The 14051-nt window shown below is 44.6% G+C and overlaps 1 protein-coding gene across 1 annotated transcript; it reads left to right on the plus strand.

Moving 5' to 3' along the window:
• The first annotated feature begins 3736 nt into the window (after positions 1-3736).
• Positions 3737-7211, plus strand: LOC138956475 (uncharacterized). The gene has a single exon (XM_070327824.1). The coding sequence runs from the start codon at positions 3790-3792 to the stop codon at positions 4918-4920; it is 1131 nt and encodes a 376-aa protein (XP_070183925.1). The 5' UTR covers positions 3737-3789; the 3' UTR covers positions 4921-7211.
• The last annotated feature ends 6840 nt before the right edge of the window (positions 7212-14051 follow it).

The following is a 14051-nucleotide window of genomic DNA, read 5'->3' on the forward strand; positions in this document are numbered from 1 at the left end:
ACATCACAAATACACACAACAAGCAAAATAAGGGCTGATCGTTGCCCTTTTTGGCTAGGATTTTTGTGACCTGGAATAGATTACCTCTGCCTCTCAGACACACAGATTCTCTCACTACATTCAAGACAAATCTCAAAACACACCTCTTTCAGCGCAAGTGATTTCCCCTCCAGCATCTCCCCACCCACCCCATCCCGCCCCACCTCATCCCCTACCTAGTGCCTAAAATAACGTGTATATATATTTTCTGCGCTTTGTGTCAGCACTGTTTGTGTGTGTGTAAATAGTATTGTTGACACGTTTTTATACAGAAGCCTATTGTGGTTCTTGTGCCTAGGCTGTGTATTGGATTGTCATTGTATGCCTGCATTATTAGTTGTCAGTAATTATTACATGTGCTGATTGTTCTCTTTGCCTGCGCGCGTATAGTATGTTGGTTATGTTTGGTCATAGTATGTTTGTTTATGTTTGGTCGTTATCTTTGCCTGTGCGTGTATTGTATGTTTGGTCGTTTTCTTTGCCTGTGCATGTATAGTTTGTTGGTTATGTTTGGTCGGTTTCTTTGCCTGTGCGTGTATAGTATGCTTGGTCGATGTATGTATTGTAAAGCGCTAAGAGTAGACATTTTTCTAGAATAGCGCTATAAAAGTTTGCATTATTATTATTATTAAAAGAGATGTTGGTGGATGCCAGGTGTCTGTTTTGTTTGGTATCGTAATGGACCTAGTATTAAGGCCTTCCTTAATTGAGCCAGAAGTTGACTTCGTGCAGTGTTTTGATTGAACATTCAGTGTCAAAGTTTTGTGCAGCGAGCGTCCACTTCACGAAGACGACTTTGCCAAATGAAAATCAGGCTTGATGTAGCACATTGAGATAGCAATCTGCGTGTTATGTGTCAGTGAGGTGGATATATGGCGAGTGATTGGGGCGTAGCTGACTATGTCTGCATACCGTTGTGCCCGCTGTCACAAACACACACACGCACGCACGCATGCACGCACGCACGCACGCACGCACGCACGCACGCACACACACACACACACACACACACTCACATACACTCGCGCGCGCGCACGCACGCATGCACGCACGCACGCACGAACACACACACACACACACACACACGCTCGCACACATACACACGCAAGCACGCACAAACACACTCACACACACACACACTCATACACACACACACACACGCGCGCGCGCGCGCACACACACACCCATACACACACACACACACACACAGACACACACACTCACTCACTCACTCACTCACACACATGCACCCACACTCACACACACACACACACACACACACACACACACACGTTTTAGAGGGAAATAGTCAACTTGAATGCTGGGCAAGCTGTGGCGCGGCTTGTCAAGATCAGTAAGCCGTACCTCATGTTTATCATGTTGCACACTAACACACAAGAGAGCTTTCAGTTTAGTTCAAGTAAGAAGGACTTTGGGCAAGCCGCCTGTGTCGATACTGTCATGTCTGATGTTTATAGTAAGTACTACTATTTGGTGTATTGTCATCTTACGGTTGGTGTGATATTATCTCACTGTTTTGTGCATTTTCCTCTTATACTAGTCTTAGTGTTCACTGGGAAGTAACATCATACTGTGTGTATTTCAGTAAGGTTAGTGCTGATGCAGGGCGAGTGTGGGTTGCGCAGCATCTTTCGGTGATACCGTCTTGCCTGGTGTGTAGTTTTCTGTAACAGCACACTCAGGGAGATGACCCCTGGCCCACTGTTCGAGTACACTCTCATTTCAGCGAGATGGATTCATGGCGAGAGCAGCAGCCTTTGTCGATACTATGCTATGCTAACTGCGGTCCCCAGAACTAGCGTCTATTTGGGACACGACGTGGTTATATGCTTAGACTTGTCGATACTGTTGTTCCTGATGTTTATGGTACTGTTTGGAGTATCGCATTTTGCTGTTTTGTGTATTTTACACCCCTTTTGTTGCAGCAGCCTATGTCGATACTGTCGTGGTAATGTAACATCATACCGCTGTAGGTATTTCAGTGAGGTGGATACCGGACGAGAGCAACAGTCTATGTAGTTACTGTCGTTTGTGTTACTGTTACGCTGTTCAACATTGCAATAATGGTCTGATACCCCATGTAACAATACTACTTGGCAAAAACTGTTTTACTGTTATGTGTATTTCAGTGAGGTGGATGCAGGGCGATAGCAGCTTATGTCGTGACTGCCGTGTAGCCCTGTAACATCACACTCTATAATCAATCAATCAATCAATATGAAGCTTGTATAGCGCGTATTCCGTGGGTACAGTTCTAAGCGCTTGTCGAAGAGTTGTCAACACAGGACTAACAAAGAAACTAACATCCACAGACGGACACGAACCCTATCACACACTAGCAAACCCTGATAAACATACAACAAACAACTGTTTAACAACAATATACACATCAATAGCTAGGTCCAAACAAAATAATATTAAGCACAAAGAAAACACCTCTCACAGAGCACAGCACAAGAATGTCTTTTGGGGCACAACACATCACGTCGAACATGAAAGTCGCAGCCAGCTACGGGAAGAACTGAGTCTTCAACCTACTCTTGAACGCGTCAAGAGAGGGGCTCTGGCGAAGCTCAAGCGGCAGGGAGTTCCAGACGGAGGGGCCCGCGGAGGGAAATGCACGCTGACCAGCAGATGCGAGTTTCGAGCGAGGGATGTGAAGGCGGAGTGGGTCAGCAGCAGAACGAAGGGGACGGTCGGAGGACTGTGTGTACAGGTCCAGGGAGGATTGAAGGTACTCGGGGAGCAGAGTCGTTGAGACACTTGTAGACCAGAGTGGACAGTTTGTAGGAGATTCGGGTGTTGACAGGGAGCCAGTGCAAGGAGCGAAGTAGGGGGGTGATGTGGTCTCGCTTCGTCTTCCTCAACGTCAGCCTGGCAGCAGCGTTCTGGACTCGTTGTAGGCCATGAATGGATGAGGCGGGGAGGCCAGCCAGAAGGGAGTTGCAGTAGTCCAGACGACTGAAGATTAGGGAGACAACCAGCTTGACACAGGCGTCGTGGGTGAGGTCGTAAGAACAAGATAACAATGAAAATGTACTCACCAGAAACACGAACAATAAAAATACGATTTTTTGGTTAAAGTTTGTGTTTCTGGTGAGTAAATGTTCATCATGGTTATCGTGTTCTTGTTCTCCTCACCTACAGGCTCCAGTTGATATTCTGTAATATCACACTCTAGGTTTTCAGTGAGGTGGATGCCGGGCGAGAGCCTCGATCAGCCTATGTCTTTACTGACATGCCTGACGTTTATAGCCCTGTAACACCTCACTCTATGTTTTCAGTGAGGTGGATGCCAAGCGAGAGCCGCAGCCTATGACGTTACTGTCGTGTCTGATGTCTATTGTCTATTGCCTATTTAACCTCACTCTCTGTGTATTTCAGTGAGGTGGATGCCGGGCGAGAGCCACAGCCCATGTCGTCACTGTCGTGTCTGGTGTCTATTGTCTGTTGTCTATTGAACCTCATTCTCTATATATTTCAGTGAGGTGGATGCCGGGCGAGAGCCACAGCCCATGTCGTCACTGTCGTGTCTGGTGTCTATTGTCTGTTGTCTATTGTCTATTGAACCTCATTCTTTATATATTTCAGTGAGGTGGATGCCGGGCGAGAGCCACAGCCCATGTCGTCACTGTCGTGTCTGGTGTCTATTGTCTGTTGTCTATTGTCTATTGAACCTCATTCTCTATATATTTCAGTGAGGTGGATGCCGGGCGAGAGCCACAGCCGATGTCGTTACTGTCGTGTCTGATGTACGTGGTGGCCAACGTGGTGTGGTTTGCCATGGTCTGGATCTTCCATCGCGCACGACACCGACAGCAGCTGATACGCCGACAGCAGCATAACTCCAACCTGGACCAGCAGTTCCTGACCAGCGTGGTCGGCGGTCCCTCCCGACACATCATGCACTCCTCCATCTTCTCCATGTTCGGACTGCACGAGAACCGCACCTTCTTCTCCTTCGAGGACCACTTCTCCAGTTTCGAGGAGGTGGCGGAGGCGTGCAAGCGAGCGGGCTTGGACAAGTGCCAGCTGATTCTCGGCGTGGACTTCTCTGCCAGCAACGAGTGGCAAGGGAGGAAGACGTTCAACTCTCAGTGCCTGCACAAAGTGGTGGCGGGGAAAATCCTCAACCCTTACCAGAAAGTCATTTCCACCATCGGTCGCACCTTGGAGGGTTTCGACACGGACAACTATATCCCCACTTTCGGCTTCGCGGACAAGGAGACGAAGAGTGACAAGGTGTTCTCCTTTACGCGAGAGTCCCGCGGGTGTCGGGGCTTCCGCGAAGTGTTGCAACGTTACGACAGGGTGGTCGCCAAGGTGACTCTGGGTGGGCCCACGAACTTCGCCCCCATCATCCGAGAAGCGATTCGCATCGTGCGGGAGAAGAAGTCCTACCACATCCTCATCATCATCGCGGACGGCCAGGTGACCGAGTACGCACCCACGGTGGAGGCCATCGTGGAAGCCTGCACGGTACCTCTCAGCATCGTCGTGGTCGGAGTCGGCGACGGCCCGTGGGATGCTATGGAGATGTTCGACAACCGTCTACCCCAGCGCCTCTTTGACAACTTCCAGTTCGTCAACTTCCACAAGGTGACGGCCAAGAAGAAGAACCCGGACCTCAGCCTGGCCCTTCACATGATGATGGAGATCCCTGACCAGTACAAGACCATCAAGTCCATGGGCTACCTGGACATCCCACCGGATGAGGACAAGAGGGACCTCGCGGGGTCATCCGGGGTTGCTCAGAACGGGGAGGCGAGACGCAGAGCACCCAGTACGGAACTTAATATGTCTTTAGTGGGAGGAAAGAGTGACTTTGGCACCCCTGAGAGAATCAACTCTGAGTCTTGAGTGATGAATAGATAGATGAGTTTGTTTGTGGTGATAAAAAAAAAATGTGTGCTTCTGCTGCTAAAATGTGGTGGTGGAAAAGTGCTGCTGCTGAAATCTCCTACTCCTAGATCCCAGAATGTGTGTGGTGGTAGATCCCACTGAAGGGATAGGTGCAGTCAAAGATCCCGCTAGGTCGAGTATCGTGGCAAACCATGATGGAGGTTAAGTGATAGTAACAGAGGCTATCGGAGCGAAATTTGTGTCGGAAAAGGATGTGTCTGCTCAAACCTGCTGATTGGGCAGACCCGTTTATATCATGTGGGGCCTGTTGAAATGAGATCTGGTGCGGCGTGCTATAGCTGTACGTGGCAGGACCTGCTGATTGGGCAGACCCGTTTATATCATGTGGGGCCTGTTGAAATGAGATCTGGTGCGGCGTGCTATAGCTGTACGTGGCAGGACCTGCTGATTGGGCAGACCCGTTTATATCATGTGGGGCCTGTTGAAATGAGATCTGGTGCGGCGTGCTATAGCTGTACGTGGCAGGACCTGCTGATTGGGCAGACCCGTTTATATCATGTGGGGCCTGTTGAAATGAGATCTGGTGCGGCGTGCTATAGCTGTATGTGGCAGGACCTGATGATTGGGCAGACCCGTTTATATCATGTGGGGCCTGTTGAAATGAGATCTGATGCGGCGTGCTATAGCTGTATGTGGTAGGACCTGCTGATTGGGCAGACCCGTTTATATCATGTGGGGCCTGTTGAAATGAGATCTGGTGCGGCGTGCTATAGCTGTATGTGGTAGGACCTGCTGATTGGGCAGACCCGTTTATATCATGTGGGGCCTGTTGAAATGAGATCTGGTGCGGCGTGCTATAGCTGTATGTGGCAGGACCTGCTGATTGGGCAGACTCGTTTATATCATGTGGGGCCTGTTGAAATGAGATCTGGTGCGGCGTGCTATAGCTGTATGTGGCAGGACCTGCTGATTGGGCAGACTCGTTTATATCATGTGGGGCCTGTTGAAATGAGATCTGGTGCGGCGTGCTATAGCTGTACGTGGCAGGACCTGCTGATTGGGCAGACCCGTTTATATCATGTGGGGCCTGTTGAAATGAGATCTGGTGCGGCGTGCTATAGCTGTACGTGGCAGGACCTGCTGCGATACATCAGAAAGGAGGAAGTGTTATTTGGAACGACCAGGTGATGACTGGTATTTATTACTGGTGATGGATAACTTTGTTGCTCAAAGCGTGTAGCATTATCCGCTACCAAAGCCAAAACAAGAGGTATTGATTCTTCTGTTTGTGCATGTTTTGTTTGTGAAACCTTTGGAAATAATGGTAGTGGACCCTATTGAAATAATCGCCATGCTGTAGAAAGCTAACGGAATGAAATGTGCGTGGGTAAGAGCTGCCGACACATTAACCGTTCTTACTGAATTCGCATTTCCAGAATGGAAATAGCGGCGGTTCTTATTGCAGTGGAGGTTCTGTTGAAAAAAATCTTCTGGAATGTTTATGGTGGTAGGCTGTGCAAGACAATAGCTTCATGGAATGTTGATTTTGGTAGGAGTGAAAAAAATTGCAGAAACTGCAGAAATGTTGCTGTTGGATCTTAAATTGCGTAAAAGTTGTAAGGGTCATTAAGAACAATGATGTGTGTTTCTTTTGCTCTCAGAAATGGCATCTACGATACCACGGATGCACTTTAGTTATATTTGTTTGAGTGACTGGGATTTTAAACATCTTTTACAGTGAGTGTGCACGCGCGTGCGCCGGCGTATGTGTGTGTGTGTGTGTGTGTGTGTGTGTGTGTGTGTGTGTGTGTGTGTGTGTGTGAGAGAGAAAGTGTGTGTGTGTAAGTGTGTTTGTGTGTGTGAGAGAGAAAGTTTGTGTGTGTGTATGTGTGTGTGTGTGTGTGTGTTGGTGTGTGCATGTGTGTGTGTGTGTTGGTGTGTGCATGTGTGTGTGTTTGTGTGTGTGTGTGTGTGTGTGTGTGTGGGAGCATATATATATGTGTTGCATGGAGCCAGTGTGTGCCATTCCAATTCTTGATTACATAACATAAGCCTATATTTCATTTCATTGTAATTTATTCATCATGAAACTCTTGACGGGATAACCTGTGGAACTGAATAGGTTTTCTCTGGGATAACTTTGTACCTGGGTCATTCTCCAGGGCTGGGTACCAGTGGAAACCATGTAACAAAGTTGACATTTCTTTACTTAACTGAGACATTTTAACCATACAATTGATTTCTCTAATAAATACTGTTTCCATATATATGTATATCCTTTGCCTGCAGATAATAAAAATTAAAAATACTCAGTTGCACATTTTGTTTGTCTACGTTCAGTAAATTACACGGGTTTTAAAGTATGTCAACTTCGTAACATATTGAAACCAAAGGTTGTGACATGGATTTGAGCACAGACAATTGCAAAACAAGAAGACAAAAACATATGCAATCATTATCTAACTGGAGTAACATAGGCACACAAAAATAGGGTCGGTAGGTCGGGATTTGTTTTATTTTTCATTTTTATTTTTTTTCTCCAAACAACCATATTTTTAAGTTATTTTGCCAAAAAACAAAGACCCTTTTTTACATTTAGTCAAGTTTTGACTAAATGTTTTAACAATCGAGACGAGGGTCGTGGTGTATGTGTGTCTGTCTGTCTGTCTGTCTGTCTGTCTGTCTGTCTGTGTGTGTGTGTAGAGCGATTCAGACTAAACTACTGGACCGATCTTTATGAAATTTGACATGAGAGTTCCTGGGTATGATATCCTCAGACGTTTTTTTCATTTTTTTTTTGATAAATGTCTTTGATGACGTCATATCCGGCTTTTCGTGAAAGTTGAGGCGGCACTGTCACGCTCTCATTTTTCAACCAAATTGGTTGAAATTTTGGTCAAGTAATCTCCGACGAAGCCCGGACTTCGGTATTGCATTTCAGCTTGGTGGCTTAAAAATTAATTAATGACTTTGGTCATTAAAATCTGAAAATTGTAAAATTATTTTTTTTATATAAAACGATCCAAATTTACGTTCATCTTATTCTCCATCATTTTCTGATTCCAAAAACATATAAATATGTTATATTTGGATTAAAAACAAGCTCTGAAAATTAAAAATATAAAAATTATGATCAAAATTAAATTTTCAAAATCAATTTAAAAACACTTTCATCTTATTCCTTGTCGGTTCCTGATTCCAAAAACATATAGATATGATATGTTTGGATTGAAAACACGCTCAGAAAGTTAAAACGAAGAGAGGTACAGAAAAGCGTGCTATCCTTCTCAGCGCAACTACTACCCCGCTCTTCTTGTCAATTTCACTGCCTTTGCCATGAGCGGTGGACTGACGATGCTACGAGTATACGGTCTTGCTGCGTTGCATTGCGTTCAGTTTCATTCTGTGAGTTCGACAGCTACTTGACTAAATGTTGTATTTTCGCCTTACGCGACTTGTTTTGTTTTTTTCTCTTTTTCTCCCAAATGCCAAAAAAATTTAATAAAAGTCTAGGGTCGCGCGAAAAAATAGGGTCGGTCGGGATACCGTAAACAGACTATTTGTGTGTGTGTGGCCTAATCAAAGTATGGTTCTGCTGGGGAAAGAGATCATGTTCACCATCACCGGATATGTCCAGGTTTGAACATGGCATGGGAGCATGCGTCCACTTGGACACTCGCCAACAATCAACAGCCTGCCGGCACGGTCACGGTTGGCCTAGTGGTAAAGCGTCCGCCCCGTGATCGGGAGGTCGTGGGTTCGAACCCCGGCCGGGTCATACCTAAGACTTTAACATTGGCAATCTAGTGGCTGCTCCGCCTGGCGTCTGGCATTATGGGGTTAGTGCTAGGACTGGTTGGTCCGGTGTCAGAATAATCATGTGACTGGGTGAGACATGAAGCCTGTGCTGCGACTTCTGTCTTGTGTGTGGCGCACGTTATATGTCAAAGCAGCACCGCCCTGATATGGCCCTTCGTGATCGGCTGGGCGTGAAGCAAACAAACAAACAAACAGCCTGGCTGCTTTCTCGGCGGTGTCTGAATTTTATTGCTGAATTAATTTTGCAGTTTGACATAGATGTCACTTAAAAAAATTATTTCAGCACACATAATTAAAAACAAAATGTAACCCAGCGCACGAAGCAGCCAGGATGTTGATCGTGTCTCTACCTGTGTTTTGAGTGGAATGTAGTTCTTCCTACAGTCAGAAGCCAGAGAAGATCTGGGGTAGTGCACATAAGCATTTATAGGAGAAGGGCTGTACCCCTCAAGGTTTAGCACACACCTGTAGAAAACTCAGTCAGGCAGTTCTTGCAGTGTTTTAAGTTTAGAATGCAAACAAACACGGCTCTTTTAACAAGAATAACAACAACAACAACAACAACAACAACAACAACAACAACAACAACAACAACAACAACAACAACATCAGCAACAACAACAACAACAACAACAACAACGTATTCCCTGCCCCTATACATTTTTTTGACTCACATGCGAAGCAAAAGTGAGTCTATGTACTCACCCGAGTCGTCCGTCCGTCCGTCCGGCCGGCCGGCCGGCCGTCCGGCCGGCCGGCCGTCCGGAAAACTTTAACGTTGGATATTTCTTGGACACTATTCAGTCTATCAGTACCAAATTTAGCAAGATGGTGTATGATGACAAGGCCCCAAAAAACATACATAGCATCTTGACCTTGCTTCAAAGTCAAGGTCGCAGGGGCCATAAATGTTGTCTAAAAAACAGCTATTTTTCACATTTTTCCCATTTTCTCTGAAGTTTTTGAGATTGAATACCTCACCTATATATGATATATAGGGCAAAGTAAGCCCCATCCTTTGATACCAGTTTGGTTTACCTTGCTTCAAGGTCAAGGTCACAGGAGCTCTTCAAAGTTGGATTGTATACATATTTTGAAGTGACCTTGACCCTGAACTATGGAAGATAACTGTTTCAAACTTAAAAATTATGTGGGGCACATGTTATGCTTTCATCATGAGACACATTTGGTCACATATGATTAAGGTCAAGGTCACTTTGACCCTTATGAAATGTGACCAAAATAAGGTAGTGAACCACTAAAAGTGACCATATCTCATGGTAGAAAGAGCCAATAAGCACCATTGTACTTCCTATGTCTTGAATTAACAGCTTTGTGTTGCATGACCTTGGATGACCTTGACCTTGGGTCAAGGTCACATGTATTTTGGTATGAAAAATGTGTAAAGCAGTTCTTAGTGTATGATGTCATTGCTAGGTTTAGTTATTTGACCTTGACCCTGAAGGATGTCAAGGTCAAGCATGTGAGTCGTATGGGCTTTGCCCTTCTTGTTTTAAATACTAAAAGGGCAAAAATGTAAGGGTTGCATGCAACTAAGGTAAAAAAAAATTAAAAAAAAAATTAAACAAAAAACAAAAAACACTAACAACACGTATTCAGTGCTAAAACAGCATCGTTCTTTTAATCCTTAATCAGACAAATAAACACAACCTGCACAACTGCCAAACGTGTATTGATTTGAGTCTCAAGTTCATTGACACGTTCATTTGGCTGATTCAGCTCTTTCTGTAAAACTCTATGCTTTGAACTTCTGTTCTACAAGACTCGATCCTTTGAAGTATTTTGTACTCGCACATAGAGCGTGATTGTCAGATTGGCAAATAAGATCCAATCTAAAGAACAAAGAGAAGTAATGATAATAATAATAATAATAATAAGATCCAATCGTAAAACGTAAATTATTCATTGTATTACTGTAGGCACTTGATATCATGTTCAGTAACTCTACTCCTAAAACCTGCGCGGGATAAAATGCGAGGCTTTTTTTTTTGTTCGTTGTTGTTTTAATACTGTTATAGGTACAGGTTTTTGTGTGTGTGGTTTTTTGTTTTGTTTGTTTGTTTTTTTAGCGTAGCAAAACAAGCATAAAGGAGGCTATTCCTTCGATAAGAGCTCTAGTTGATCGATGTTAGTGTGTTCTGTTTTTCTTTTGTTGTTTACTTAAGTCCACTGTTGGCTGTGCCTGCGTGCACTCATACTGTGCGTGTGACTTAATGTGTATTTTTGTTTGCTTAAACGCCCTATGGGCCTAAAGCCGAAAATAAAACCTTGAAACCTTGAAAATAGTCAAGCACAGTAAATAAAACTGTCCTCTTGTCCACCTTGTTATCCAGGGAGCACCTTGTTTTATGAGTAGAATTGAACCATGTCAACTGGTTTCTGATAAACAAAGGGAATTAAGCGCTCTAAATGCATACGACATGTGCAATAGAGTCAGTGAGAGTTATTCGGAACCAATCTCCTGGCACCTGAGAGAATATAACAAGTATTGAAATGAACAAACGACTTTCATTCTCACTTGTTTAAGATTGTTCAATGTACAGTTTGCAATAGGCCTACTGTATTGTGTGTGCAGCTATATTGCCCGGGGCCATACACCTTATTTCCAGCAATGAAAAAGAGATGGTCGATGTGATAAAATGTATTGATGATGATGGCTGTGCGTTTTGTGTACCTGTTTACGTCAAGGGTTCAAGTTGCTTGATAGGCATCCCTGTCTCTCTGTTTCTGTCTCAGTTCTACCTCTCTCTCTGTTTGTCTCTTTTTCTGTTTGTCTGTCGGTCTCTGATTGTATTTGTCCGTGTACTGTGTGTGTGTGTGTGTGTGTGTGTGTGTGTGTGTGTGTGTATGTGTGTGTGTGTGTGTGTGTGTGTGTGTGTGTGTGAGAGAGAGTGTGATAGAGAGAGAGAGAGAGAGAGAGATGTTTGCGTACGTCCGTGTGTGTGTGTGTGTGTGCGTGTGTGTGTGAGAGAGAGAGAGAGAAAGAGAGAGAGAGAGAGAGAGAAAGAGAGAGAGAGAGAGAGAGAGAAAGAGAGAGAAGCATTGGTTGCGTGCATGCGTGCGTGTGTGTGTGTGTGTGTGTGTGTGTGTGAGAGAGAGAGAGAGAGAGAGAGAGAGAGAGAGAGAGAGAGAGAGAGAGAGAGAGAGAGAGAGAGAGAGAGAGAGAGAGAGAGAGACGCTTGACGCTTTGACAGTTTATTGTCTTCAGCTAATTAAAGCCATATCGACAAAACAGTGGTAATACACGCAATTGAAAATGAACATATTTACATGAAATATTAGAAATGAACGTATTTACACGAACTATTTACATACTTTCTCTAGCACGGTATCCTTGCCAGGTAATGTACATAGCTTTTACTGAACAGTTCCGCTCGAAGGCACATTGTTTACTTCACTGATATTTCCTCTACATCATGGAATAACCCGCTGCATCTGTCTCGAAAAAGTTTTAGCCCAAAGTCGTGCATCATCGATCTCTTTAAAATAATGTCTGTTTTGCACAGGTCGCCAAGTGTAGATGGTACTGAGAACTGTCTTTTCTTTATCTAGCAGGTACCTATCGTCCTGCTTGAAAAACCAGTGTACGACGGCATGTTTACCGTGGTCATTCTCTACAAGAGCACAGTCCAAAACCAATACAATGTCGTCAGACTCCAGCAGGAGGTGTTTCTTGCCATGTCGCGAGTCTAACACTACTTTTCGAAAAGCGTTGTTTCTGCCGGAGTCCTTCAGTCTTCGTTGTAGTGACCTGTCTTTAATGCTACCTACAGTTTCTTGTATGTTGTCCAGGTCATAACCAGAATTTTCGGCCAACGAAAGAAATTGTTCGTCTTCATTTCCCCCACTCTCGTCTGAACACACCGTGTCACACTCACTCCTGTCAGCTGTTTCGCCAGTGTCAGTGCATTCAGGCAAAGGAATGTTGGTGTCCGTGCTCCCATTGTCGTGGCCATGATTTGCACGTGCAGATGGAGACGGGGGTGTGTCGCTCTCCAATGTCACATTTTCTTGTCCGTGTAGGCCTACTTCATCAGTTGATTCGATCGTCTGTTTTAATGATGGTGGCGAAACAAAAAGTGAGGGTGAAAATGAACTCGCCTCTCTTTCCGCAACGTGAGGTGTTTCGTGTCGTTGCTGGGCTCGTTTTCGGTCCCGTCGAAGCTGGCTTGGTGGTTTCCGTCTGTACGAGTTTGTGTACTGTTGTTGTTGGTCGCCATTTTGGGGTGGGTTGGTTGGAGACAGTCTGACAACAATGGTTGTGTTGTCCTTTTCAGCAAAGCACTTCCAGGACGTCAGTGTGTTCTCTGCCAGCAGGATGCTGAATAGGTTTTCCAAAGCTGCTGGGAAGCCAACAACAGGAGACATGATGGAGTTTTAGCTCAAAAACTTTCGAAAAAGCGAGAGCTTTCCAAAACCCTTCCTGTCGGCAGCAAGTCTCGGCAGAGAGCTCGAGAGAGAGAGAAGCATTGGTTGCGTGCGCGCGCGCGTGTGTGTGTGTGTGTGTGTTTGTTTGTGTTTGTGTACGTGCGTGTGCTAAGGTTTTTTGGTGATATCCACACCACGCATGACTCAAGACATCACAAAATTGTATGAACTATGTCAGTTCCCAATTAATTGATTTCGATCAAATGTCAAATAAAACACACCCGTGTTTTTGCCGGTTTGAGAAGACACTTGGCAGATTTATTCATCTCGATAAAGCGTAATTAAGAACGAGAAAACATGTAGCTGGTTTAATCATATATTCTCTTTATTCTTCACACAAATAAAGCATATAGGGTCCAATATAGAACTTTTTTCTCTCTCTAATGTGACAGGAGTGACGTTGCATTTTTTGTTGCCTATTGAATTGCCAATTGCGATAATCCTTTACCTCCTTTACTTCCCCATCCGTCATATGTGTACACTACATTGGGGTATGCACGTTAAAGATCCACGATTGACAAAAGGGTCTTTCCTGGCAAAATTGTAATAAAATATGCATTGAAACATTGAATCATCCCTAACGGGTAAACCAATACAGGAACGATTTCAAACTCTGTTTAATGATGAATCTTCGGAAATCGTAAAACCTCAATCTTCGAGCTGAAGTAGCCTGTCCACAATAAAAATCAACGCGTCTAACACCCTTTTCTTTCTGCATTGAAGTGTTGCACTACGTCATGTAACAATGGACTTCATTACGTCAGGCAACAATAGACGTCTTTGACGTGCTCCCTGGGGAGACTTTACGCTGCATTATTCATCAAAGCAGCATTTCTCTAATGTTCTAAGTTCTAGAAATG

The sequence above is a fragment of the Littorina saxatilis genome, unplaced genomic scaffold (assembly GCF_037325665.1).
Source record: "Littorina saxatilis isolate snail1 unplaced genomic scaffold, US_GU_Lsax_2.0 scaffold_993, whole genome shotgun sequence".
Lineage (NCBI taxonomy): Eukaryota > Metazoa > Mollusca > Gastropoda > Littorinimorpha > Littorinidae > Littorina > Littorina saxatilis.

What these genes read in the sequence shown, in the direction of transcription:
- LOC138956475 (XM_070327824.1), top strand. Translation starts at nt 3,790, where the DNA reads ATGTCGTTACTGTCGTGTCTGATGTACGTGGTGGCCAACGTGGTGTGG.